Raw genomic sequence first — 27,233 nt, 5'->3', positions numbered from 1 at the left:
CTGCGGGGCGGGGAGCGGGGGTCGGGCGGGCTCGCATCCTCGCACGGCCCGGCAGGGCGAGGCGGCGGGGCCCCGGTGCGGGCTTGCCCGCGGCGTTCTGCCCTCGTTCTCCGGCCGCGACCCCAGTCAGGCCCCTCCCGGCGGCAGGCACCTGGAGCCCGCACCCGCCGCCCTGGGCGGGGGCTGTCCGGCGGCGAATTCACCTGTGTTGTAGTGGCAGTGGCAGGCATAAGTCGCCTCTCCTGCCCTCTCCCTCTGGGGGCTATCAAACCTGCTGGGCTGCTCCCCTCTGCTCTCCAGGGGCGTGGCCGCCATCTTGGCCCAGCTCCTCAGGTCTGCAGGAGGCTCTGGCCCTCTCCTGCCTCCTTGGCACGTTGGCTCCCACAAGGTAGTTGATTCACAGGCTTTAGTGCTTGTACTCGTTCCATCTGTGTGTCTTCATTACCTCTGCAGCTTTCACATCCTGCCGCTGTCCCTAACGGGCACGTTTTGGGTCAGGTTTGGGATGTGTTCCCAAAATGGCGGCAGCAGGATTAGGTCTGTGAGTGAGGAGACTGGCAGATCTGTGCTGGCTGCCGCCTGGGGTGGCAGCAGGATGAGCCACCCCTCGGCAGGTTTGTTTTCTGAAGTGAAAGCCTGTCAGGTTTAGAACCTCAGATTCATCAAAGGAACAAACAAATGGGTCAGGCTCAAGGGCTCAGAAATACTCAAATGCAGTACAAGTTGCATGAGCTTTGCTGGAGGAATCAACGAAGGGTGCTACTGGATTCTTTAAAACTGTCTCATAGGTGATGGCTGCTGTCATTGAGTCTGCAAGCTTTGATGAGGAACAGCTGTCTAATAAGAGAGAAACTATGACCTGGAAGCCCAGAAAAGGTAAGCCTAAAATACCAGGACAAAGCAAAGCAGATGGTGAGTAATGAAACTTGTGCTCTCTTGAGGAAATACGCTTAAAACTTTTGGTGATGCATAGGAAATGTCTCCTCAGTTACTGCACTAAGTTATTTTCACGTATATAATTTGTGTATGCCTTGGTGCAAGAGTTACTAATACTACAAAATTTATTTTTTAAATTTATATATTTTTTAAACAGAGCTGTGGTCTTTCAACATACTTTTTTTGAAATACCAACAGGTGAATGAGGTGAAACAAGACTGCTGGGTCCTTTGCCTTAGTTTAAAAAGTTATTTTCCATCAACAGTCCTTCATCATTTTCCATCAAAATCCTGACTTGGGCTAGTGTTGTGATACAAGCCTATGTCCAGTGTTCCCAAGCATCTGAAACCCGAAGGAGCACTGTAGTGACATTACATATGTAAGAAACTACATATATTATAATTAGATTTGTAGTCCCAAAGTGCATTTGTATAGCTGTCTGAATTAACGCATGTGAAGCATTTAATTGTTCCAGTTTAATTTCTAAGTATCTGTTGACTCTTTTTTTACTCATTTTAGAATGTCCACTGAAGAATATTCCAAGTGTTCTTGATAGTGAATCTGAAGAAAGTGAATTTTCTGATACCTCTCACAATGAAAATGTCAGTGGTTCTCCTGTTGACTGTGCTCATATACATCCTGACCTGGAAGATTTGGATGGTGAAGTCTCTGGTATGCCTGAGGCGGTAACTTTTCCAGAGCTGCAAACTGCTACTGTGTATGAGGTGGAGGACTGGGATAAAGAATTGGAGGAGTCTGAAAGTAATCCTTATGGTGAGTACAGATTTACTTGTGCTTCATTTGAGTTTTGCTTAGTATGTGATTTGGAGGTAGGCGCTTTGCAGGAGAGCGAGTGTTGCTGTTGGCTGCATGGATTTTCAATGCGTAATTTTGTTGTCAAATACAGGATTTCAAGGCAGTGTTGTAAAATTCACACGAAACTTGCTTGAGGAATTGAATTCTTAAGGAGTGGAATAGTAAGGAGAAGAATTGTATGTGCTGATTGAGTTTCTCTGGGGAAGCTAGGTCTCAGAGGTGTATCTGTTATTCTGAAGCAGAAGAGAAACCTATATGGAGTGCAGGAATGTAACTTTTTTTGTGTAAAAGGAATTTTTCTTTTCCTCCATGAAGACTCATTCAGTTTGTACGCTGTAACGGCCCTCTTAGAGCTTGAAGTCCTTTGGAGGGGAGCAGTGCAAGTGCTTGGTCTCAGTGTATGGTTTGTTGCTGTAGGCTGGTTGGTGGTTTTTTGTTTGGTTTGTGGGTTTGGTTTTTTTTGTGGTAGCTGTTTTGGGGTCAGTCCCATGGACAAAGATGGCAATGGATAGAAGCAGTTTTATCCATGTCTTTAGGGTTGTATTAATCCTCCAGTTTGTAAACTGTTTTACAGTGACTTGTGTGTTGAACTGAATCTCAGTCTTCGTTTGCTAGGCTGTATGTCGGCATCAAACAAGTGGATGGAGTTTAGCCAGCAGTAGCTGATAACCTGCTGTGACTTTGTTGATGCAGAGTAGTACCATTTCCATTTTCTTCTCATTAATACGTATCTTTTGTAACTAATACAAACGCTTTTTTCTTTGCTTAGGAATTGTCAAGTCTTTGTTTATTTTAATTCCGTAAATGGCTGTTTGTATTCAAGTTCCATCATTTGATAATGGAAGGAAGTGGGAAAGTTTTTGTAGCCTTTCCTATAAAATCATTCTGATTTTAAAATGGAGATACAGTAGTGGTTTTTCACACTGGGTAATCTGAGTGAATCCTTTTTGGATATTTCCTTCTCCTCCATTCTGGGCTTTCCTTTTAATCTCCCATCTGCTCAAATTTATGGAACATCTTGATTATTTTTTTTTCACTTGAACTGCCACAGGTTCTCTTTTCCTTTATTTAACTAACACATCCTTCCTTTGTGAGGATTTGGAGAGCATAAGCTACAGGTGAGGAAGTTGTGATTATAGGATTCAGGTGCTTGTGAAGGATACAGAGTATAAGTGTCTGAGTGGTGAACTAGCACAAATAAAAGATGTACTTGATCAGCCATTTTATGGCTTTTAAAAAGCTTTTTAAAAATGCTTGCTTTGATGGTGTGTTTGGCAGTGCTATTGGAAGGCTGAGACATGGATATACTGTGGTCGATCTTCTGCTGCCCCATACTGTAGGCTTTTCATTTGCTCAGTCCTTCCAGTGTCTGCTGGCTAGAAATCTGCTTATATTAAAGGACTCTGCCCTGTTTTTGTGCTAAGTTGGTTAAATAACAGGCTTATTTGGCTTAATTTTAGCCTAGTGGAAATGTTCAGAACTAGTTTTTGCAGGACCCCACCCTTCCATTCTGTCCAGTGACCCAGTTCTTAAAGGGTTGGAGGGTTCCTAATTGGATTGGGATTGCCTATGTTGTTCTTAAAGGGTTGGGATGTGCCTACGGAGGCAGCAGGAAGGTGTAGGGGGAAATAAAAGTAATGGTTTCATGAGCCTTTTATGCCTGGAGAAAACGTAGAAGAACTGCACGCATCGTAAGAGCTGGTGATTGGTGTTCTGAATCCAGGTTTATTGTTGAGCTTTGTAGAAAACTGCTTTTTCTTCCTTGGCAAAAAACTTCCTTAAAATGAAGATGTTGCCAAATTCAGCTTTCTTTTTTGCTTTGTAGGCCTAATTCATGAGTGCTGGTGGATCAAATTGAAATAGTTAATTGGAAGATGCTGTAAACCTGCAAAATTACCTGCTACACTATACCAACTTTTCCAAGTATCTCCCATGGTTTAAATCTTTTCTTTGATCTTCTTTAGATGCTGGTGATCTCCACTGTGGAAGCTTTCAGGAAAGTAATCTTTTGGCCTCATACTCATGGCGAGAGGATTCGTTTTACAACCCAGGCTGTCACCATGCAGCTTGCCTTGTTTTTACGCCACCAGTTAGAATGACTGAGACTGGCCAGTTTGATGATGCTGATGAATGAGGTTGACCCTGGTCAGAAACAAGTTTGGCTTCTGAGTTGGATTATGTTCTTCACCGTTTGAGTCATGTCGAGTCCTTTGGCTTGCTTGCAGAGTTCTGCGTAAGGCCAGAAATGCTACACCTTCTCTGAAGTTTTGCTTAGATTGCTTCTGAGCTGGTTATAAGTTGACTGTGCTTGACCTCTGGAAACAAGAGTGCAGGTGCTAGCTGTAAGGAGTCATTGCATTTCTGGACTTTTTGTTTGTATTACATAGATTTATGTTGTTGCTAATTAATTGCTTGAGAGGAAGTATTTAATTTCTAAACTTCAGCTTTGCCAGATTTGACATGTTGATCCCTGTGTGTTCATGTAACTTGAAGTTTTCTTTCCTCTTCATTTGATGCTGTCAAATTGGTTCAGGTAGCTTTGAAAACTCCTTCCAGCATCTCTGTTGTATTTCTGTGTTGCCATTTGTGATTCCTGTCTAATACTGGTGTTTAACAAAATTAGCCATGACAAATACAGAATGAGTTGTTTTGGTTTTATTTTTATGTATTTCAGTATAAAGGAATTACAAATCCATGGTACGCATCTTGCAAATACACATGGGCACGTAGTAAGTTGGGCCTGCTGCTTCCAGTAGGAATGCTGAGTGCTTAAGACTGCCTCCTGACAAATATTTCTCTACATCAGACCTTGTATATGGGCATATTATCCTTAGGTCTCACAGTTGTCTTTATAACAGTCTCATGCAACATCGGACATGTAGTGATGAAGAAAGTATCTATGCTTGTATAATGTCTTGCACTATATAATCTCTGTGTACTGCAGACAGTAGTGGATTAAGGTTCCTGGTACTGCTGGTATGTTTCTGGTGGTGCTGTGTTGTAGCAAATGAGGAGATGAGAATGCAAAACACCTCCATAAAGTCTCTTAAGAGAATAGCTGGAACTAGAACCATATCCTTCTTGCCTTTGCCTTGGAGTTAAAGGAAACATTCTCAAATGAAGTACCTAAGTGGAGTGAATGGCTGGTCACTTGAATAGCAGTAATCTTCAACTAATGCTCACGTTTCGTTAATCACTTCTCTCCCAAGAGTTTTTTGAAGGCTTTGTTTTGACACTGACACACTGGAGCACAGTACTCATGCTTGTTTGTTAACTTCTTGCCTGAGAATCTTTATCACTGGAAGACTTTTTTTTTAAATAATCTGTTGCTTGAGACTGAAGTAATTCATGCATTAGTTTGGAAGGAGGAAGTGAATGACAGTGATATTTGCGTAATCTTTTCCTAAAGAGCAGAGGACAAGAGATTGGATGAGTCTTTTCTTCTGGTACCTTGCAATTCCTGGTTATGTCTAAGTACCCAGCAATCAAAGCAGAGTGGAAGCCTGGTGTTGAGGTTGCAAGAAAGAGGGCCTGTTCTTTTATTCTTATATATTGGAGCGATATAGGGATTAGTATCTCCATCCAAACGTACCTTGGCATGCCTCCAGGACATACAGCAGAAAGCACAGTCTAACAGACTGTTCTTTCGCTGCACAGCTAGAAAGCCCTAGCTGTGCTCTCTAAGGCACTGGACATGCTTTTTTATTTTGTGGCCTGCTGTGTGTCAGAGAGGAGTGCAGCTCTTTTGAGTCCTGCATTAGTTAGAACACGCACTCCACCCTGTGGAACAGAAATGAGAATTGATTATGCTCAGCTTATCAGGTTTGGATACATAGTAGCTTCTTTCTCTGACTGAGAAGACTGGAATGGAACTATGAGCATGACTGTAACTGACTCATCAGCTAGAGAAAAATCGTTGATTTGTGTTTATAACTGCATTATTAATAAATAAAAATTGAGTAGAGTACTGCTGCAGTAACAATACACTAGGATATTGTGGAAGTTCCTCTGAAAAAGCACAGATGATTTTGTGAGCCTATTTATCATTTCCCAGTCTTCAGCTGTAGATGTCAATGCTCAACACCACACTGCAGAGGGCAGCAAAAAATTGTCTACCCTGCTCAGCGGATTTTCGACTGGCGCTAAGTTTCATCAGCCAGTGTCAGATCCCCGAGCTGATTTCTAGCATTGATAGGAGTTCAGATCTGTGTTCTGCGTAGTCCTGTTGTTCCCCAGTGAGACTGATTCATGGCCCTGATTAGTTTCTCTCTTTTTTTTTTTTTTTTTTTTTTTTTTTTTATTTCATTCTGAAGTTATACTTACCGGACTGAAAAATTTCTCCCATGGCTGAGAAAAGAACATCACTTGACTTCAGGCTTAATATATTTTTTTAGTGTGCTTGTGGGAGATGTCGCACTGTATTTAATAAAGATAAAACTAACAGAATTCTGTGGAGGCAAACCTGCCGTTTTTAGAATTGTTTTAAAAGGATAACCAAAAGGCCTTTATAACATTGAACAGGATGATCTTCTGCGTGGTTCCTAAATTCCATCAGTACCACAGTCTTCAAGCCATTTTCTATGCACTCTATAAATATTTTTTAGCTTGTACCTTTAATTGCTATCAGCATTGTCTAGCTTGACTGTTGTTATTTGAGGAGAAATTGTCTTGAATGGCTCCCTTGCCAAGCTGTTTGTGTTTTTAATGATTGTAAACATAAAAGATCTGTTTTCAGTACCTTTTAAGGTTAAAACTGACAGCACCCCCAACAGCTTTGGAAAAAACCTGAAGATTTTAGAGCAGAGATGGATTGCCCTCTCTAGGGATATGTTGGCAAATGTAACTTCATTTGTCTTGGCCCTGCTTGTTAGGGAAGGGGCTTAATGTGAAGCTTGATCTGAATACTCACAAACTTCAGTGGGATTAGAAAACCAGATGCAGACTTCTCAGAAAGCATCTCCCTGGACGGATTTGAAACCAAGCTCACAGATTCCAATGTTTCTGCACTACAGAGTGTTTCAAATTCCATAGTGAATCTTGCACTGAACCTGTTTTGTGTTGACACAAGCATGTCATTCTAGGCAAGAATATGTTGCAATTAAAAACATAAGCTAACACATAAGCCAACAATTCAAGCCAAGAGTGTCAACCCTTCAGCCTGCTCAAATTATTGGAGGGAAAAGAGTCCCGTTACAGAATCAAGATCATAAATATTTTATGCACACAAGAAACGCATTGGCAGTACATAAATTTTCCAACTAATTTATCAGAAGTGTCAAAGATTTCTCAGTTAATATATGTATAAAATAAATGTGCATATATATCTAACAAGATTTCCCCCTTCTATACCTATGGTGTAAGATGCCATTCAAAGGATGGAAGGCTTTACTACAGGTTAGTATGATTACTGGGTTTATATTGTGAGGGAGGCTTGGTAGTGTGGCATAATAATGGTGACTCAGAAGGAGACTTGGGTACAGCACTGAAGTGCCATTGCTTTTCTTCCCGTTTTACAGGTAGAGATAATGATACCAGCCTGTTTGTAAAGTACTTCAGATACTCCGAGCAAGAAATTTTTTCTAACTAGTGAGGTGTTTGGAAAAACAAAACAGAACTTTGCATTTTCTTTGAACAGGCCAGCAAAGAAATGAAAACTTGCTTTGGGTGCATCTGTTATTTCCTTTGAGACCTAAAGGGAATGATTTGCAGGAGGAAATAATTGAAGGAAATGTGTTCATATTTCCTGTTGATAAGGTACAGCATTTAATTCATACATCAGATTGAGATAGTGGTTTCTTGCTCTTATATAACCACAAAATCCAGGCCATTTTAGTGTCTTTTAAAGACATTACTGCTTGATTTGTTGTTTTGTCCCATCTTTTAACTAGTGTGCTTTCACTCTTAAGCTGAGAAAATGCTTCCACTGTTGAGGGGACTATGTGAATAATTTCACAGGCTAAAGGAAAAGTGCTGATCACAGCAGCTCATCCTCACCGTCTGCTGCTTCCAAGGACACCAGTGTAAATCCCATTGTAACAGGGGTTGTTTTGTGAATCTAGTGAGTAAGTCTCTGTGGGCACAGGGAAGGAACTTGTGATACTTACCCTCTGTGGTTCTGTATCACAAACGTAGACATGGGAGGCTTGAGTAGATAAAGTTGTGGTGGGGTTGTTAGTTCTGGGAGTACCAGCTGCTCATAGCCTAGCTTCCTAGATGGGCAGAAGAAACCGTAACCTACTAAAAAAATGCTGCAAAGTACACAACCCTAATAATTGGTTTTAGTGGTAGAAACAGCTTCATTTAACCATTTGTTATAGGTCCTCAGTTGGTATGAACTGTTGCAGCTCATTATGCGGGTAGAAGCTCTGACCCTGTATAGCCCCCTATGCAATGCCTGTGTCACCTCTGAGCTAAAGTTCACGTTCAGTGTTTCATTATTGCTGTGGATTTTAGTTTTTGATATAATTCCTTGTAACTTGACCTTCTCAGAGCAAGAACCGTGATTGTAGCTCAATGTCTGTATTTGCTTCTTTTCAGCTTGTTGTGGAGTCTGTGTGGTTTGTCCTGCCCCTCAATGATAACAAATTTCAGGACACGTAGATGAAATCAGCCTAGGAAAATTAACTTCTTAGTAAGTCTTGATTCTGTGGCCTGAATTGTTTTAATCAAACCTTTTCTGATCTGCCTGCAACTTCTGAATTTAGACCTGGAACATCTTTTCATTGTATGATGCAGGAACGTAAGACTGAGTTGTGTAAGTTGTATGTATTTGTTTATGAGCCTGAGGTCTCAGTTTATTTCCCTCAAAGTAAAATGCAAGTTAATTCTGCTCAGCCCTTTTTGAGCAGTCCTTAGTAAAATTTACATTGGTCAACACATTTTCTGTGAGATCTAGAGTGCCAGAGAATGCCAAGTTCATATCATGCTGCTTTGCTTTGCAGTTTTAATTGGTATAGTATTGCAGATGTTTGTTCTGACATTAAACAAGTCATTTAGTATTTCTACCTCTAGCTTGGGAACTACTCCAGAACTTTTTCACTAAGAAGTTCTTTCAGTTACTTAATGCATACTAGAAAATATTTTGATGGGTTTTGATGATTTGATCACCGATAGACTAATATAATTTCATCTGTAATCTTTGTCCAGACACCTTATGGGTTTATGAATAAATGTGCAACATTAAATATAGTACTGGCTGGCTACAGTTGGCTGGAAATTGTGTAACTCCATCTCCGGTGTTACATGCTCCAAGGCTTCTGGGGAAGTAAATAGGTGTGACTGATAAACAGGACCTACACTCCTCAACAGGGAATACAACCTCCTTTTATGTAACTGGAGTTCCAGATAGTAATGAAAAGTATTTTAGCTGGGCAGGTCTTGTCACTCTTGGTGACAGTACTGTTGTAGAATTGGAATAGCAAAGTCAGAGGAGTGGCTGATATTGCAACATAAGCATGAGCAACAAATCAAAATAATATATTAGTGGTTATATTAGTGGTCATCTTAGTAACTTTTAGGGAAAGTGGTGATAAACTGGAACCTTGTTCAGCACTAGATCTGAATTTCTAGCCCAGGTAGGAGCCACTGAAAGCGATGCTATTTGAAGCCAATTCATATTGAGTTATTTGGCACCAATGAATACTGAGATGGTAGTGTCTTAGGTGGATGGGGACTGTAAGTAGCTCCAAAAATACCCTTTCTGTCAGGAGAGAAGCATGTTAACCTGTTTGGTCTGGATTTGATATACCGTGAAGTGGACAGTATTAGAAAACTTAGGAACCGCAACCAAAATAGCATCCCTTGTGAAAATGAAATATCTGTAGAGGAGGATAACTAGGAACATCTAGATTTTAAGTTCTGCAGGGCTGCTAGATTCTTCTGCTTGAAGCCAGAGAGATTTCTGGGGCCCTAGTGGCTGTATTTACTGCATTTTGCCAAAATATACTGGATGTCATATGAAAAAACAGCTGATATTGCATTGCAATTCAGAACCGTTCTTAAAACTCCCCTAGGGAAAAGGGGAAGGGTGTAGCGGGGAAATTAATACAGCTGCTATTTTAAACTTGACATAGATAGGCATCACTTCGGTCATGTAGCCTAGCCCTCCATCCTCCAGGGTACAGCCAAGGAATTCTTGTGGCAGAAGAAATGCTTCTTCCATATTGTAAGCTTTTACTTCACAGAAAAAGTAAAGCTATAAATACAGATTTAATGATTTAGTATAAACACGTGAGATGATGTACACAATAGTACCTGGAGTGTTGATCTGCTGGAACAAGCCCTTGTCCCTGTGTGTATGCCTGAGGAACACCATGTCGGGGGAACAGGTCTGGTACAGCAAGCTGTGGCTGTGTTCTCCTTGTGCAGCAGAAGAATCTATAAGGGGAGTTTGCAAATTTTATTTCAGCTGTGGTTAGCTCGTATCACAAACTGAAGTGGGACAAGTGGTAATCTGAAACGAATGCACAAAGGTGGAGCCTGTAAATAGCCACAGTGCTAATTCAGAAGTCGTCGTCATTTTCTTGTCTTCTGGTGCTACTGGATTTGTTAGAATACTAGACCCCGCCTTGTTCTCAGTGTTATGTTTATCGGTACCTTCAGTTCCATACTTTTCGAACAGGCTATTATTTTCCTGGTTTGAAACACCTTTTACCTTCTGTTTTGTTCTAGCTTTTCTGCATCATTCATTCTTGATTTGATTGGGCCTGTAGCTCTGCAGCTTGTAGTTTGCCAGAAGTCTGGTTGGGATTGAGCAGATATTATAGATAAAGCCACTTAGATAAATGTTTCTCAGACAGAGACTGCCTGTCTACTAGTTCAGAACTACATTTAGTTCTGTTATCTGCACTTGTGTTAGTAGGTGGATTAGATTTAATTTGGTCTTTTGGAGGGAAGCAGGTGAACTGTTCTTCAGACAGATCTGGGATTTGGTTTAAGGACAGGCTTTCTTATGTGGTCTGTAGAGTGCATTGTAGCCCTATAGGAATGCTCTGTGTGTCTGGTTCCTGCCTGCCATTTTGAACGCTAACTTTAATGATTGTGCTTCTAATTATGTACAGAGGGAAATTCTCAGATGAAAGAACAGGGAGTTTCATCATCTGTCCCATTAACTGCAGCAGGGTTTCTGTTGTTCAAAGGGGCGACTGCCTAGAACCTGCTCTTAATATTAACAGTGAGGGGAAGCTCCTCTCAGGTACACTGGCTGCACAAGGCACCTGCCATCGCTCCACAATCTGTAACTCATTAAAGGATGTATTTACTGACTTCTTAAATCAGCCGCATCTTTGTCACTTAGAGGTTACATTACTGTCATTTAATTTGATTCCATCTGAAAATGGGGTAGATGTGGATTTTTTGCCAGCACATGGCAGCGTGGCTGTTCAGTGTTATAGGACTGGGGAAACTAGTAACACTCAGCCTCTGTGATCTTGGTGGCCTGTACACAAAAGGGCTAAGTTCAGTGTACTGCTAATGGACTTAACTGTTTCCTAATTGAGACTCCGGGTACTTGGGAAACAACCTTTTTCACTACATATCCTTTCAAGTTTGGCTTAGTCCTGTTCAGTTTCCTGTTCAGGACATTGCTAAGGCTTTAATGCTAGATTCCACCACAGTTCAGTCCTCTAGGCTTGGCAGTAGGACTTTCCTGGTTTGGGGGCTTATCCCTATGGTTTGTGTTTCACTTTCTGCTTGGATTTTCCATTTTGGAAGAATTCTTTTCCTTTTCTGTCCCTTTTTTTTTTTTTTTTTTCCTTTGTAGCTAGTGGCTGCTTCTGCCTGTGGTTAAATTTAGGTTTTGTTTCTACCTGTAGTACTAAGAAGAAATGCATTCTTTATTATAGCAATGCCCACCTTGTGTAATAACCTGAGAATTGTATCAACAGTGAGTGTGGGAGGAAGCTGAAATGAGGTAAACATGGGAGAACAGAGAGAGAAAGAGTGTGCAGTGACTGTGCTCATTTTTACAGCTGGAGCATGCTTCAAGTTTGACTTGATTATTTCCTCTATCTGAAACCTCGCCTAACTGAGTGGAGAGCTTTCCCTTCTGTAGAGCGCCTTGTATCCTTTTTTGCTGTATTTGCTGTTACCTCAGACATGACACTGATGTGAAAGGGATATTTATTTTTAGCACTTCTTCCCTTGCAGGTTCTGTTTGACTGTTCAATGCTATTTTAATGATGTAGGCAACAGCTGTTTTCTCCATGTCTTATCAAATATCCTCCATGTTCTAATAATAACAAAGAAGTTTCTGTATTCTTGGCTATTCCGAATTTCTACGCGAGGGATCTCATTGCACCTCTTTACAAGGACTGCAATCTAGGAATAGATACTTGTGGCTAAATAGACAGATAGATTCTTTGCTTTAAAAATTTAAGTATGATTGAGGATTTAGCATTAGTTTTATCTTGATTCTATCATTATATCTAGATTGACATTTAGAGCTGGTTTTTTTGACAGCTCGGTAGTTTTAACTATCTTCTTGCTTTGGTAAAATGAGTATACCAGTGTGTTTTGCCATCAGATGCTGTAGGGATGATTTAGAGTAATTTCTGTTTTTGTTAACGCTTCCATTGACTATGCTACTCTTCACAGATTCTTGTTTTGTGATTCCTTTTTTCCCCTGTGTATTTCCATTTATCCTTTTTGTTGCCTGTTTACTATCGCGAAACTGATACTGTAGTGATTTGTCTAATTTTACAGGAGGTGTCTCTGATAATTATCTGGCAAAATATGGTGTCTGCACCACTGTTAAATGGTATCCTTTTTTTTTTTTCTGTTGGACGAGACTGCATGTGATTTAACTGGTCCTTCAGGTGGTCCATAGGAGTCCCATGCTGAATGACAGGACATGACAGACGTGTGTACCATACCTCTCATTGCCGTGGTCACACCCAGAAGCAGGGTAGTATGAACTAGTACTCTACCAGAAAACTAGTACTCTAGGGCAAAGTCCTATTGATCATGACAGCGTTGGCATACCTTGATAGACCAGAACTGTGATAATGTGACAGATCCCAAATTCCTTCTGACTTCATATTTTCATTGCTGGTGTTTTTTATTGTGGATTTTTAAACCATTACACACCTAAGATCTGGTAGAGATGTGTGTTTCAGTGGAGAGTTCGTCATGTTTAAGAGTTGTCATAATTATCTAGAGAAAGTTCTGGATTTCTGAAATAGTTGCTTGTTTTCACGCTTTTTACAGTCTGCAGTATACAACAGAAGAATGCAGTGTATTCTTGGGCATGGAAACTTATTCTGCTACTGAAGTGCTTAATCAAATTCACTAGTAATAAATAGCATGTTTTTTCTTGCTTAGCAGTCTTCAGCAGTGAATTTCAGAAAGCCTTTTGCAGGTGGATTTCATTCTGACAGAACATTCCAACATAGCTCAGTGTCAGCTTTATTCATTCTTCTATCCATTCAGCTACGTACTTATTTTAAAATAAATTTGATATTGAACAGGATTTGGAAGACAAAGTATTTCAGCTACTCTTAACAACTTATGAGTTAGTCACCACAGCACACTGCTTGTTCTGTCTTCTAAAAAAATGAACATTTGCAAACACTTCATTTGGCTTAAAAAAAAAAGTATTTTCAAGGACAGTAACAGCAGAAGTAGAAAGCACTTAGAAAATTTTCCATGTCAAGACTGATACGAAAATTATATTTAGAAAGTAGCTATGTTGTAAAGTGCTTCAGAGGCCACTGCTAGTAAACATGAATAGCTTCATATATTGAAAATCATGGGTCTGATGGAAAAAAAATGGCTTGAATGCCATTTGAATGTGATTTGCCAAATTAAATATCTATTAAAATTTATAATGAAAATTACATTGCTGCTATGGCTACAAAAGCTTCCTTAGTTCCAGGACTGCAGTGCATTTCACTTCAAAGGAGAATCCCTTTTCCCCCATTCTTTCAGTATAATCAAATAGAACTTGCAAAAGTGCTTCTAATTTGCATGCATTAGTTGATGAAACTTGGTGCCATGAGGAATCAAAAAAATGGAAATACAAAACGTATGCTTTTATTTCACAACATCTTGAATTGAATCTCATTAAGTCATATTCTTCAGTTTGTACTGTAGGACAAAGGTAACCATCCTGTGTCTGGGAGGACAAGTATGACTCACAGTGACCCATTGAATATGGGTAGAGCTCTAGCAGATACTGCTGTGGGTCTTCTGTGTGCGTTATTAAGAGAATGCTTAGTCGCACGTTTGCGTTTGAGTGGCTTAGGTTTATGCCCACTTGTTCTTAAAGCAGGTCTTGCACCACTGAATATTTCTACTGTAAATTATGCCTTGACTAGTAAATGACAAGGTTAAGGACAAATGAATTCTGTGGTCAAGATATGCCATTATTGTTTCATTAGGGCTCATTTCCCCTGAAGCTGCAGGTGCTGCCACCATTGTCATCATGGCTGATTGCTGCAGACTGTTTGTGGGTCTGTTGGAAAGTAAAACCTGTTACTTTAATGTGAAGGGATGGACATAAGCTCCATGGTGAGATCCTGTTAGACGCTTCCTATGCAGCTTTCCTCACTGAGCTCAATAAATTATAATACTAGCAAGGTTATAAAACCAATACAGAATGAAGCAGAGGAAATAAAACCAGAGGGTTTTGCTCTGTCATCTTGGGATCTGGCCTGCAATGACAGCACATCTGCCCAGCAAAGGTCAAAGATCAAGTGCTTCTGACACTGCTTACTTTTGTCAGGGATTGTTCCCTTTGTACTGAGCACAGAAGAGTGTCTGTTTAGGCATTTCCCATTGTGTCCTCTAGGGTTGTTATGCAAAGATGACTCTTGTTGTGGCCATATATTTTCTGCAAGTTATCAAACGTTTTTTCTCCGATGAGGAGCTTTTGCTTATGGTTTGAAACTATTTTTGACATGTACATACCTGCCTGTGTAAATAACTAATGGAGGGAAAGTGTTTGCTGAATTAATCTGCTTTAGAGCTGCAAAGCTTTGTGTCCTTCAGTAAAACAATTGACAAGGCACATGAAAGCATTCAGTTGTTAGTTGTGAGTGTGCACATTTGGCCAAGCCATGGCATTCCTGGTGACACAATTCCCTATTCCCTTCCATGCTGTCCTGTCTGATGTGGGCTGGGCTGGTTCAGGTGGAGGGGCGTGCAATGGTGTCTTTCAGCCTGCTGCATCCACAGAAGAGGAGGGTGTGGGTCTCTAATGTACCACTCACGGCCAGATTCATAGTGGATCGGTCTGGGTTCTGGAAGTGCCTTGAAGGCTTCCTTGAGTGAAGATGAGAAGCAAGTGATGAAGATTAATATTGGCTATGAGTTTTGTTGTAGCTTGGAAATGTTTATAAAATCTCCTACCCCTTATGCAAAACTACTTGTTTATTTCAGGTGAAATATATGGGTGGTTGCTATACCAATCTTCCTGAGGTTTATAAGGAGTTGAATGAAAGATGTTTCTTTAAGCATTTGATAGCCTTAGGTCCATCTTTCTGTAAGAGCCTTTATCCGCTTTGCATGCTCTTTAGTTGAAGTAAGTAAAATCTGTATAATTTTGTACACAGAGAAGAAAGGGATTAAAATTTGAAATTGCCATATCTATCCTTTTTTTCATATTAAATAAACAGGGTACTGGTTATTTAAATCCTACAAACAGTTTTGAAAATAGCTGAAAGCCCTCGCAGATTGGCAGCATGCAGTCAAGATAGTTACTTATGAAAGCAAAGTGATTTCTATATGCACCTTTACAAGTGTGTAATTGGGTACATCTAAGGCGTATTTCGGAAAGACCTGTTCGCCAATACCAGTGTGTCTCAAAGTTCAATTTCCTGGCACTTTTGAATCCGCTGCCTGAACACATTGTGAGGATTGGAAACATCATGTGGCTTGAATAAATAAAAACACCAAATTGCCTGGGGTGCATCTGTGCCCCCTTGCTGTGCAGTTTGCCTGTTTCTCTGCCATCAGCCTGACAATTTCAATCAAGTATTTAATGGACTCCTGGGGCTTCCCCAGTTTCTCTTCAAGCAGAGCCTGGCACCAGTCTTTCCAAGTCCATAGCAATGAAAAGCTTTATTTTAGCTTCTGATTGTACAGAAATTTAGTGACAGGTAGGAAAGAAATAAACTGGTTGGTTGAGTGCTAAAATAGCAGGAAAGCACTATCTTTAGAAAAAGTTCATAACCTGCATTTTGTTTTGTCAAATTAGGAAGTGCAAAGTATAGAGCAACCATAGATCAGACTTACCAGTAATCTTTTCCAGATTTTGACAGATTGACAGTTTTGATTAAGAGTGTTTTGTTTAATTCCTTTTGCCTTTACACCCGAGAGCGTTCACAGGCCTATGGAGGTTTACACTGCAATCCTGCAGTTTTTTTTTTAATATAATTGTTGGTCATTAAAAAAAATTGAAGTAAATACTATGAAGACTTTTAATTTTCATTCCTGTTCAGGAAGTTTCCAGATCACCTCTGCCACTTACATAAGTTATTTTCAACTGTTTCTTGTATTTCAAAACCTTATTATTAGAAAGGAACAGTGTATTGTAAAATGGTAACAGTTGCTACTTTGCAATAATTATGGGCTAATGATCTCTTCTGTTCCAAGTAAAAGAAGCCATTGTGATTGTCTCTCAATATTAAGTTTTTAACAGCAGCTGTTGTAACGATTAGTAAAGGTTGAAGTACTGTGTTCTATGTGGAATAGATGTTGGGTTTTTATAATGAGAAAGGTATTCAATATCTTTTTATCCTTCAAGGAGTTATGAATATTATTCCTCCATACAGTAGGTGGAGACAAAGACCTAATGAAAATATAATGAGTTTTATAATGTCTCCTCAAACTGACTTTATTAGCTATGCTAGGTCCTTCCTGACTTCTGGTATTATTAAATTCCTTTAGAAAAATAACAAATATCAAACAATTTTGTTCCAAAGGCTGTTAATTTATGTTTACGTTAAATGCTGTAATTCTTTTGCTGGCTATTATCGACAAATCTGTTCCTTCAAATATAAGGTCTGATTTGGATATTGAGGAGGTATCTGTGAAACCTTTCTGTGCAAGTTCAGATCTGTCTTAGGCCCAGAAATTTAGAGGTCAAAGCACGCCCAGGATTGACTTCAAGTTTGAACATATCTAGAAATTGCCAGTGGTGTAGGAGTTGGATCTCTGCGCAGACTGGAAGATTGAGGTGTGGTCTGCCTCTGTTTATGAAGTGAATTTGTATATGTATGTATGTTTATGTAAATCCTGTGCATGTTTACAGGTGGGTGTTTGCATGCTTACAGCATGCTTGCCGGAACACAGAATATGGCATTGGCATCCTGCCTCTGCCTAAATTTAACTGAAATCTTACAGTGTAATTTGGAGTAGTGAAAACAAATGGGGTATAATCCATAAAGTGGGAAAGATGGTTTTATGAGCTTTTTCAGAAGGAAAATGGAGCTTGCAAGTTTCTCAGATCCATTGGTTGGCTGTTTCAAGTAAGAAATAATCTGTAGATATATTTTTGTTTTAATCTTCTCCGTAATATCATTTACACTGGGCTGCTATATGCTTCTTTGGTAGAGGAGGTCTCTGCCATATGCATCATGTCATGTGTACCGAGGTTGATTGAAATAGTCTTGCCAGAGATGCATTTCCAGATATAAAACAGTGCAGGGTATATTTCTCCTGTTCTATTGGATGCAAAGCAGGTTGCCTTAGGAGAGGAGGCTTTGTCGCATCTGTCCCTTATGCTCAGCTAAGGTTCCAATTTGATATTAACCCCTGTGATTTCACAGATCATGGAAGGCTTCCCTCATTCATTGACGTCAGAGTGGTCTGTTGAAAGTTTCTATGCTGCTTAAAAGACAGAGTTTAGTTGGCGGTGGGTGTTTGTGACAAGGTAGATGCAAGAATGCAAAGCGGAGTTTAACCCAGCAGGGAGGAAGTGGAGAGAAGCCCACATGTCAGGGTAGATCAGATGACCTGAACTCAGAAGCCATTTAACCAACTCTTCAAGAAGGGATTTCTTGCAGGTTCAGAGCTTGAGAAGGATTGCTACCAAGTGTGCTCTGCTCCTCATGGGCCTGTGAGGGGAGTACATCTGCCTTTTTAAAAGAGATAGGTAGGCTTAAGTTTAAAGCAGGAGGATGAGTTATTCTCTTGTTCAGTTCCTAATTATGCCATGTAGCTTTGTGCATATGGGACACATCTTTTAATTTCTCTGGACTCCTTTCACTGGGATCCTGACAAAATCTCCATCTCATGCAGTAGAGTTGTGTGTGAGCTAATTTTTTACCCGTCAGCAGTATGTGCTATGGAAGCTCAAAATGTATGTTATTATTAAATACAGCTCAAATAAAGAGGCAATGAGCAGTGTAGTTTTCCAAAATTAAGACAACACAGGCTTTGGGGGTAACTGGTGATGTGCAAAGTCAAAGCCTGCCGCAGTATCTTGGTCTGTTCTGGTGAGGTGGGTGTTTTGCAGGGCATTTATTTGAATAAATCAAAATATCCTCCAATAAACATTAGTGGGAAGCTGAGAATGATATATAAGTAAGTGGGTGTCTGGATCTTTCCACTAGTGATGCACAGAACCTGTCTTTCCAATGTTTTCAAGTAGAAGCGAAGGGGACTATTGGATTAGAAAGCCTGAACATCTCAACGTTGCTTTAACTCTCAAGGACAGAAGCAGCGTTTGGCTCTTCAAATGCAACATGGTATTTTCCAATTTTGACCTACTGAGCTAATTGCAAGGATTGAACCGAAATCCTGACTTGGAGAATAAATGATGATAGTGGGTGAACATGCAGTCAAACAACAGTGTTACTGCTTGGTACAAGGATTACTTTTATTGGTCTCACTTAAAGTTATGGTTCATCAGGGTTTCTTGTATGCTTCTTTACTTTAAGAGCTGAATTTAATTTTAAGTGTAAAGATCTGTGTAATAAACTGAATTAGATCATTAACAGACATAAACCATTTTATTCCTGAGGCTTGTGGCTCTACTTGCTGTAAATCCAGCACAACGCATCTGCAACTAGGAATGCTGTCAGGGCTCAGAGCTCTGGAGTAACCATGCTTTTGATGTATCTATCTGAACTTTGCTAGATTGAGGAAGTAAGATTGTGAAGAGCTCAGACCTGAATGGGGATGGTCAAACTGATGTCTCGTTCTCTGGCAGTATCTATGCACATCTACTCTGACCACTGGATGCTAATTGAAAGATGTGCTCTCTAAATGAGCTTGTGTTAAAGCGCCCTCATTCTGTGCTCTTCTGGGCTTTGGCAATGCAGGGGATGTTATGTGAAGCAGGGATGTTTGTAGCTTTTGGACTGAACATGTGAGACCACAGCTTCCTCCCCTCCTCCCCTTCCTGGGATTTCCCTTCTGTTTTTCCTTGGCTCACAAGGAGAGTATATGGGCTCTATATTGTATCTTTGCCTAGAACTGGGATCTGGCACTCTAAGGAGAATCTGTGAATGCTTACACTTATACACCAGGGGAGCTGGGGGAGAGGTGGCTTTGGTAAGATGCAAATCTGATCATAGCCTAAGTGGACTTGGCAGAATTCCTGTGGGTTCAGGCATTCACAGTCCCTCTGAGTGACTGGCAGGGCAGTTGGAGCATTGCATGGGGAACAAAATCTCTTGAGCAGGTGAATTTTTAAAGAGGTGCCCAACTGTATTTTGGACAAACCTGGCCTGTGATCCATTGGTTTAATTCATGTGAGAGAATAAGCTGCTTTTCGTGTATTCCTTCGTTCTGCCTGTCATCTTTGTGCAAATTCAGTGCTTGGCCAGTTTGTTGAGACCCCATGCAAAGGTATAAATTGTGGGGCTTTGAATGCCTTTGCGCTGAAAAACAGACATTCACGAGTTATTGGGCTGAATGTACAGATTTCGGTATGTATAGCTTTCCAATTGAAGCTGATGATCTGAAAAGACAGTCTCGGAAATCATTGATGGCTGGATCCATTCACTTTATTTTGTGCTGGTCATTGCACATGGAGGAGCCCTAGTACATCACTGTTCATAAGGTTCTTAACTAAACCCAGTGAAGAAATATTTAGCACTACACTGTTTTAAAATATATACATTAAAACAAATTAATTTCTCCCTCCACTACCGAACACAGTAATACTAAATAAGAAGTTCTGTATTGCTGGTTGTGTGTTTTGTAGGTTGATTTGTTGTTGGGGTTTTTTTTCCTGTCTGTTTCCTTACAGCTGAAGGTAGTTTTTATAATAAGTTTTCTGGAATGAAGAAAATAATGGAAACTATGATCTTTGCATGCACTTATCCGTGCTTCTAAAATGAATTGCTTGAGTCTTAACAAAAATTGCAACTAAATAGTCAACAGTAGTTATAATAACATTTCTAGAATTTAAATGGCATTCTTTTCTGTGTGGTCTTAAATATTTCATACAAAAATGTAGAAATGGATCAATATAAATGCCATCCAATTTACTGGTTTTCTGTATGGGAATTTCCCTTATGTTTCTCTATAAGTGCATGTATGTAATTTGTACATTGTAGTATTCGTATTCTATATCAATAGCAAGCATAATTGATGGGGAAGAAAAACCCCCAGCAAGTCTTCTCACTTTTAAAAAGATGCCCGTGGAAGTGGAAGACTAATGAATGGTGTCCTGTCATTTAGTTTCATTTTTAAGAATGGCATGTGCATACCTGATGGGCTTGAAAAATAAAGCTGCCATAGCCACAAACTTGTAAGTGCTAATTGTTGGGGCAGAGAGATATGAAGAGTTGCTAAACACAGAGCTAAGACACTGGGATCGACAGAGCTTTTCATTCCAGTGTATAGTTAAATGTTGTTGTTGGCTTTGCTTTTTCATTGGCTTACATTTAAAAGATGCAGACGACTATATGAAAGGAAGAATGAAGTGTCAAAAGTGGCTGGAGGGAGACTTCTTTGGAAGTTACTGAATTTGTAAGCCAACAAGTAAGTGGACAAATGTAGTGTTAACTTTGAAAGAAGTAAATTTCATTTGTGAATGTTATTTTGTTCATAAAAGTCCAAATCTTGAGAGATACTAAGGATTAAGTGTTTTTTGATAAAATGTTCTTTTGTAGATTCAACTTCAAGTTGCCTTGGGTTTTCTTCTCCAGATATGCAAGAGAATTGGCTCTGTCTTTGACAATGCTAGTTTTGCTCAAATTATTTATCAAACTGCTTTGTAATGACTGACTCAAATGCACGTACCATTTGACTAAAAAATGTGTTTTGGTAATGAAAGACCTTGCTTGAGGTCTCTGCTATTAAATCTTTGCTGAGGGGCAGGGAGAGGCTGTGAGTTTTTTGGCGAAGTTAATAAAATGTGTGGATTAGTGAAGTGCTGATTAGTGAGGTTCTATTGTCGACAGAAACATTCCTGCCTTAGCTGAAACCCAGATGGAAAGCTGCCTGCCTCGATTGCGGAAAATAGTTTATGTTGCTGGTTTGCCGTAGTATGTTGCTGAGGTTGCAGCAAAGTAAATCTTACTAATGTCTTGAAGTGTAATTAACTCTGTTCGATGTAAATATTTGAATACTGCTCATTCAGTCTCTGCAGGGGCCTATGTAAAACAATTTTTGCCAAAGAGCTCAAAGGCCACTAAGAATGTGTGTGCATTAATAAACTTCTCTCCATCCTGGACTTGATCCAGAGCTTATAGAGGGCAAATGGGAAGATCTCATCCTATCTGATATATTTACAGTAGAGCACACGATCAAGGCTTCATTGTGCTGTTGTTGTGCCTAGGGTTTAGTTTAGATGTGAAACAGAATGCAGGACGTGGACACAACAGGCAAAAAGATCTAGAGTACTGGAAGGGCTGAAGGAGAAAAATAGTTCATCATAGTGGCTGTGTTATCCTCATGCGTTGCATAAAAATGATGGCTTTTTTTAAGGTGTAGAGCTTCCATTTGTGTTCCCAAGCATCAGTTTAAATGCTCAGAAGTACTGTTGGTCAAAACAAAACTCTCAGGGAAATAAAGCTATATGTTGTTACAATCATTGTCTTTTTGGGGGAGTGAAAATAATGTCTTTCTGCCAAAAGTTTTATCTGTTTTTTTTAAAAAAAATCCTCATTTCTGAGATCTGAAATTTCTTTCAGAAATGGAGTGTGCTTCCTTTAGGAAATGTCAAGTTGCTTCCAAGGCACTTCATGTTATATTCTCTGGGACTGGGCTCCCTAGTATGCCTGTTTGCATACTGTCTCCCATTTCTGAAGGCTCTGGTCCTGCCTGCCTAAGAAGTTAAAACTGTGTCAGGGTAAGAACGCAGCCATTCAGTAGCAGATTGTCAGCTCTCATGGGCCCTGGCTACAGCTGCCGTAAGATACACTGGCATCGTCTCCAAATGAAAATATCTCTTCTGCCAAAGGGCATTTTTTTGTTTGTATTTTCACTAGAAATGCCTTTCTGTTTATCTGTGATGAACTCTGCTTCTGAGCAGCTCTCCTCAGTTTCTGCAGCAGTGAAGATGAGCAAAATTCTGTAGTAATTGTACAAAAGGGGAAGCAGCACCAGCCCAGACAGTGCTGGGAACTGAGAATCATATTTTCATTATATTTCTGGCTTGCCCTAGTAATGTTCTTGGTAATTCAGTTTAACCTATACTAATTTTTACCCCACTGTAAAATATGCTCTAATAATTACACTTATCTCCTATAGATGTTATTAATTTATTTTCTGTGAAAGTACCTTGAGATCCTTGGCTTTTAAACCACTGATTATTCCTGTTAATGGTATTATCCAGCTTGGCCTTCAGATCGCTGGCAAAGTTGCAGACAAAGGGAAAGCAGCATATTGGAGATGTTTGTAGCTTTGAAACTGCTTATGAATTAACTTCTTGTTTTCTAAAGATGAGTGCTCTGCATATACAATGAAAATAAATACTGAGATCAAAGAAGAGCATTGGTGTGATGGAAACACAGTAGCATGGCATTTGCCATAGCTTCTGGTTCTGAATTGCTAGTGTTCTGTGAAGTAGCGATCGTAGAAAACTGTCACCTTCAGCCTGCCTGCTGCAGTCTCTGTGACTGATGTTCATCATGGAGAAGTGATCTTTTCCTTTCTTTGCCCCAACAGAAGTCAAAGGAGCAGGACAGGCTGGGGGGAACAGGCAGTAGCTGCAGTAAAGCAGCAGTGCAGCATTATTCCTTCTGAAGAAATGTATTGCTCAGCTGTTAATCAGCGCTGCATCTTCCTGGGATCTTGCCAGTGCTCTGTGTGGGTGACATCTGGACAGTATCTCCATGGAAATGCCACATTCAAAACATACTTTAAAAATAAAAAAGGCCAGAAATGGAAAAAGTGGGTGAGGGAGAGTTGTTTGGGGTTTTTTGTTATTTTTGTTTTGTTTCTTAGCTCACATAAATGAAAGTTCACTCTGCAGAACTACAGTCTAAAAGACAAGGTGGACAAGAGGTGGGAAAAACAGTAAGTCTTACTCTGTTTTACAGATTGGCAGCTAAGGCACAGAGACCAGGAATAACTTTCTCAGTGATACATGGAGTGGGGATAACTGAGTTCAGTTTTCAGTCGTTCGTCCCAGCACAGTAGTGTCTTTCCTCTCTAACCTTGACTAAAACAAACCTTACCTTTAAACCTTCCCTGCCCCGCCCCCCCCCCCCCCCCCCAGAGTGTTAAGTGGGGAGAGAGAAGTGTGTTAGAATTTGTATTGGCTACAGTTTACTCTGTAGGGATGAACTCCTGAGCTGTTCTGTTCTGCATCAGATCATCTCCTAGAGAAACTTGGCTGGAGGAATTAAGTATTTTTATGTGTTTGAGCAGTTACTGTATCATGTCCGCAGGGGGCTTTATGAAAGCAGAGTCTGAGTGAGTAAACCAACCCTTGTGGAAAATCCCAGGATCGGGCTGATCTTAACAGTGTGCCACTGCCCCTTCTGATGTGTGCATGACTGAAGATGCAAGGATATGTCTTTTCAGTTTGCATACTGTATCTGTGGGTTTAAACCTTTAGGCAACTTGTCAGCTAATGGCTGTTGACATAAACCATTGCTGTGCATCGGCAGCAAAGAGAATGGGAGAGAACTTTTCACTTTTAGTACTTTGTGTCATGTCAAGAAAAGTAGAAATTGTTCATCCCGTAAGGGAAGGGGATAGTAGAAGGAAGGAAGCTCACTTTAATGAGTGGTGGTTGTTTGGTGTGCTAGCAAATGTCTTTCATCTCGTTCCAAGGTGTCACTGGATGCCAGGTACACTACATGCTCTTGAGTTGCATAACAATACACACCAGCTCAGTAATGATTTATTTTCTGAAGCTATGCTTGTTCCCTCCTAACACCTCTGGTGTGAGATAACTTCCTGCCAGAACTTCAGGACAGATTTATTGAAGACTCACAGAGGCCTTAAACACGTAGCTGGGGTGTTGCATGTGAGTTTTGGATTGTCTGGTTAGCCTTGCACCATCTCTAGGAGATATACCAGTCAAAGCACTAAATCTTCTTGATTGTTCTCTGCTACTACTTTGGTGACAGTGAGTCATCTTTATTTCCAGTTGAATGAAAAGAGTTTTGCTAAGCTGAATGGATTTGAGTCTGGTCTAGAAAGGTGCTGAGCACATGGATATTGCCACGTGGTGCCTTAATAGCCCTTTGGGTCATCATGTGATGCGAACTTTTTGAAATTTTGACCATGGTGAGTTGGTCTCCTCAATAGATTTGTTACCTCTGTTATGCTAGAGCCTAGGAACTGACAAGGATAAAGCTCTTGTCAGTGCTGTAGGAGTGTAAATATTAAGGAGCAGACCTCTCCAAAACAGACACAACTGATTTAGTCTGGGAGAAAAAGATGTTACATGCAAGTACAGTGAATGATGCAAGTGTTGGAAATGTGATTTAGTGGCACTATTTTGTTTTATAACCGTGTGTTATCTTGGGTAGAGAGCAGCAAAGTGGAGCAGAGGAGGGAAGGATGAGTGCAGCTCCAGCACTGTGGGCAAGACAAAAAGGCAGTCAAAGGGAACAAGTGTCAGGAGGATAATCTACTGTGGCCAATCCACAACGGACAGAGAACTAAATGCTGTTCTTATAATACCAAAATTGACCCACTTAGCTCTTTGTCAAAGGCCATTTATATGGCATTTTTGGCAAAATTTAAACATTACGGGGTTTTTTTCTAACCAATTTGAGTTTCAGGGGGAAGCTGGCAGTACTGTTGAGGTCGTCTTCTGTCCTGGGATGGAGGGAAGGTCCAAGCAGCACAACTTTCTGTCTGGGCTTCCCTGAGTAATGAATGGAGCTGCACTCTGATCTCTTTATCTTGTTCCCGCAGTGCTACTGGGTTGCTCTGAGCACTGCAAAAATCTCTCTCTATGATGCTTTCCCTTCTCAATCTGTTCTGTGTTTCAGCTGTAAGATTCGTTTGTGTCAGAGGTTGTCAGAATACAGCATAGTAGACCCTAGCTACAGATCATGCATTTTGAGGAACCTGTAATGTAAAGAGCTCTCTCTGGGGGATCAATGCAAGCTAAACTCAGCAGAGAACCTGGCTTGGAGCTAGCTGGTTTTTTTTCCTCTGTATTGTTAATTTTTCATTAGATGCAAAGCATTACAAGTAACATCTTATGAGACTGACTAGGAAGGGTTGCTTTTCATATAAAATTACGTATCTCATAACTTTTTCAAGTTCATGTACATTCAGCATCAGACTGAAGTTTCAGGACAGTATGTGCAGAAAGATAGATAAATCCTTTCAGAGACACTGTGAAGAATGATCATGTCAGGGTTTTTAAGGTTATATTGACTTTTAAGAATGCAACTTCTGGATTAAGAATAAGGAGTGTCTGAGTGACTCATGAAGATTTTTCGGAGATGTTTATCATTGTAGTAAGTGTGAGTCTTCACTGCATACTCTACCTCTGATCTATGTGGCTCCACATTGTGAATAAATGTCTGGTTTGAGATCCCTCTGACAACTTCACCAAATTACCATATGTGCAGGCCTAGTGAATAGTTAAAAAAAAAAACAACCAAAGTTTGCAGCCTTTTGGGCTGATTTGTGGGACCAATGTATGTTACTTGGCTACTTGCCTTTTTTAGATAGTGATCTTAGTCTGTTCTTTGTGTGCTGCAGCCTACAGGATTGCCTCCAGACAACAAAACTCCCTGATTTTTTTATTTTTTTTTTTAATCGGACAAAAATGCCTGCACTTGCAAATCTTTGGGAATGTATCAGCAGCTGACTCAAGTGGAAGTGGGAACTGGAGGACTGTAGATGTTATAACAGTAAAAATTGATTCTCCAGGAAATACAGAAGGGTCACTTGGAGGGAGGGAGAAACCCTTAGGAAAAACTGTCTGAAAGAGCTTTCACTTTCTTCTGACTTTAACAAGAAGATGTCTTATCCTGTAACTAAAATTTTCAATATATTTGGAGTGTTTTAATTGAGTTGTTGGAGATCCTGTTTGGAATAAAAATTCCAAGTTTGGGGCAAGCCACTGTGTTTCAGACCTGCAGTGTTTCTATCCATTACCACTTCAGGGGGGATTGTACTGAATTTGTTTCCGATGGTCAGGAGATTCTGTGAAACATAACTGTCCTTGTGTGACTGTGGCCTACCACAAACACAACGGTTTTTCATTGAATGAACAAAACTGAGAATGCATATTAGAAAAACCGGTGCTTGGAGTCCCAAGGCAAGAAACTTCTGGAAAACTAGGAATGACAAACTAGAAAACACATAACTAAGCACCTTATTGTCACCTGATCATGGCAATGAGTTTGCAGCAGTGAGACCCATACCTCTGTGTGTTATTCTGTGTACTGGCCTTTTTCAGTTTCCCACAAGTGTCATCCTTGTTGCAGTTTTGTTTTGTGGTTAGTACTCAGTGGATTCCAACAAAAGCATGTTACCCATGACAGAGGGGGTGCGATTGGCTTTTGTTCTTTTTATTTTTACATCTTGTGAATAATGTGATGTATTTTTATAATGATGCAAAACTGTATCAGTAAATTAACCTAATAACTGGACCATCATGAGAATGTGGACTGCAAAGTGTCTGTTGCATGCATGTATAGATACTGACTGCAGAAAGGTTAAACCTGCCTCGTATACCTTATAAACTTGTAAATTTTACAGGTTTGTTATGTTCAGTCTTGGTTTACTAGTTTTTCTCTGTGTGCATATTGCAAATGAAACATGAAAAAAGCAGGCATGTTGCAAATGAAACAAATGCTTTGTTCTCAAAAATGCACGTTGGACTCTGCTGAAAAATTACTTTCTAGCCAGAGCATGAGAACTGTGGTTATTTCCAGATCTAATGGATTGAAGCCTTACTTGAGGTGTGGCTTGAATCATGGGCCACAAATATCTCCCTAATACAAATAGTTGATCTGTCCTCTTTGTGAACACAAAGAAAGGGAGAGACACAGGGGAACAGATCAAAATTTCCTTCGAATGCCTGCATTAAGATCTTTGGAGGTCTCCAAGCAAAAAGGAATGAGTTGACAAATAGATGTGAGATGTGCTAAGAAGATACAAAC

General features: G+C 40.1%; 1 protein-coding gene across 7 annotated transcripts in view; it reads left to right on the top strand.

Annotated features, from left to right (window-relative positions):
• Positions 1-27,233, top strand: part of COPRS (coordinator of PRMT5 and differentiation stimulator) — a 190,434-nt gene that overhangs the window by 1,695 nt on the left and 161,506 nt on the right. For 5 of the 7 annotated variants that reach the window (XR_008735101.1, XR_008735106.1, XR_008735103.1 and 2 more), the window contains exons 2-3: positions 789-876; positions 1,456-1,710. Coding sequence is in view for 4 of the 7 variants with exons in the window: in XM_055726623.1 (XP_055582598.1) it covers positions 789-876; positions 1,456-1,710 (343 nt within the window). In the remaining 3 variants the exon portion in view is untranslated. Of the gene's footprint in view, positions 1-60; positions 389-788; positions 877-1,455; positions 1,711-3,716; positions 5,019-27,233 lie in introns of those variants that run through there. The other 2 variants (XM_027808267.2, XM_055726598.1) reach the window with 2 other exon arrangements.

The sequence above is a fragment of the Falco cherrug genome, chromosome 1, assembly GCF_023634085.1.
Source record: "Falco cherrug isolate bFalChe1 chromosome 1, bFalChe1.pri, whole genome shotgun sequence".
Lineage (NCBI taxonomy): Eukaryota > Metazoa > Chordata > Aves > Falconiformes > Falconidae > Falco > Falco cherrug.
This window is presented reverse-complemented; position numbering and strand designations above follow the sequence as displayed.